At 39.4% G+C, this 1,585-nt stretch overlaps 1 protein-coding gene across 1 annotated transcript in view; it reads left to right on the plus strand.

Annotated features, from left to right (window-relative positions):
• Positions 1-966: 966 nt before the first annotated feature.
• Positions 967-1,585, plus strand: part of LOC101845526 (WAP four-disulfide core domain protein 1) — a gene marked incomplete at its 5' end in the record, with an annotated part of 4,658 nt that continues 4,039 nt past the window's right edge. Inside the window, 1 exon segment of the mRNA XM_005113393.3 lies at positions 967-1,125. Within this exon segment, the coding sequence (XP_005113450.2) occupies positions 967-1,125 (159 nt within the window).

Genomic DNA, 1,585 nt, shown 5'->3' on the forward strand with positions numbered 1-1,585 from the left:
ACAATTAACGCCTCGCATGTGACTAAAGGGAAATAATCACCGTAGTAAGCGACAAGTTCACATATAAAAATACCTATTCAATCACAAAACAATTAATTAACGCCTCGCATGTGACTAAAGGGAAATAATCACCGTAATAAGCGACAAGTTCACATATAAAAATACCTATTCAATCACAAAACAATTAATTAACGCCTCGCATGTGACTAAAGGGAAATAATTACCGTAATAAGCGACAAGTTCTCTATTTCCCTTGTTAGGAGATCTTGGTTTTATGGGTTGGGATTATGTTCCTTGAGCCAAGTTGAGCATGTTTAAATTTTCAATCCATAAAAAGTTGTTGTTCTCATGTCTGCTGATGCTTCATGTTGGACAGGTGTCCCTGGTTTTAGTAATGTGCCAGCATCAGCAGAGGTCCAGAGTCCAGATGTCCTTTTAAATTTTTTTATTTTTTTTTACCTTTTTCTTTCCTCTATAGATCTAGAATCTAGATCTACAGCTGAAAGTTACAGAGATGATATTGTTGGGTTGGGGTTTTTTTCTGACTGATGTGTATTGTTTTCTTTCCAAATACACAACAAATTATTGATACTGCTGATATGTTCTGTTTTCAATTTTTCTGTGCATAAAACATGAAAATCATGAAAATTCGTGTTGAAAAAGTGCAAAACATGTCGCGAATGGTGTTACGGTAACTTGCATAATTTTTTCATAAGTTTGCTTTTTTTGTGCATAATTTACCCATCTAAATTTGCATAATCCTACGGGGAGAAATAAATTAAGGCATCGGCGGTCTAGTGGTTAGAGTACCGGGATCGTAACCGAAAGGTTATGATTTCAAACCAAATTCTTCTTCGTCTTCTTCTCTAAACTTATCCTTCTCAAAACATAAAACTGCATAATACTCATACCTCCTCTCCACATACCCCCTTCCCCCTTTTTATCCTCAACTCCCGCACCATGCAGTGGAGATGTGCAGCACCACGCCCCCTGACGACGATTCGGACCCCTTGCTCTGCCCACACGGATACGAGTGTAGTATTGTGGACGAGGGGAATCCCCGAAGGGGCGTGCCCGACAGGGGTGTGTGTGTCAAGGTCAGCTCACAAGAGCCGGCCGTGGGCGGTGAGTGTATTTGTTTTGTTTGTTCTTTAGTTTGTTAGTTTGTTTGGGTGTGGATTAATTTGTGCTTGCTTTAGTTCTTAGCATCCAGTCGCGTGCTTGTTTTGTTTGATTATGTTCTTCTGTCCCCGTAGGTTTATGCGATTCTGCGGCCCCGGCGTGGCCGCGTTTTTTTCGCGTAATTCTGCAACATTTGCAAAATTTTGGATTATCCACGTTTTTTCACGTTTTTTTCGTTTTTTTTCACAAAACAATGAATTTACGCCTCGCCATATGACTAAAGGGACGCAATCACCGTAATAAGTCTCATTTACGTGAAAAGTTGGTTATTTCCCTTGTTAGAAGATCTTTGTTATGGCTTGTGATTTTGTTCCTTGAGCATGTTTTATTTTTCAATCCATCAAAAGTTGTTGTTCTCATGTCTGCTGATGATTCATGTTTGACAGGTGTGCCTGGTTTTAGT

The sequence above is a fragment of the Aplysia californica genome, unplaced genomic scaffold (genome assembly GCF_000002075.1).
Source record: "Aplysia californica isolate F4 #8 unplaced genomic scaffold, AplCal3.0 scaffold02167, whole genome shotgun sequence".
In the NCBI taxonomy this organism is placed as follows: Eukaryota; Metazoa; Mollusca; class Gastropoda; order Aplysiida; family Aplysiidae; genus Aplysia; species Aplysia californica.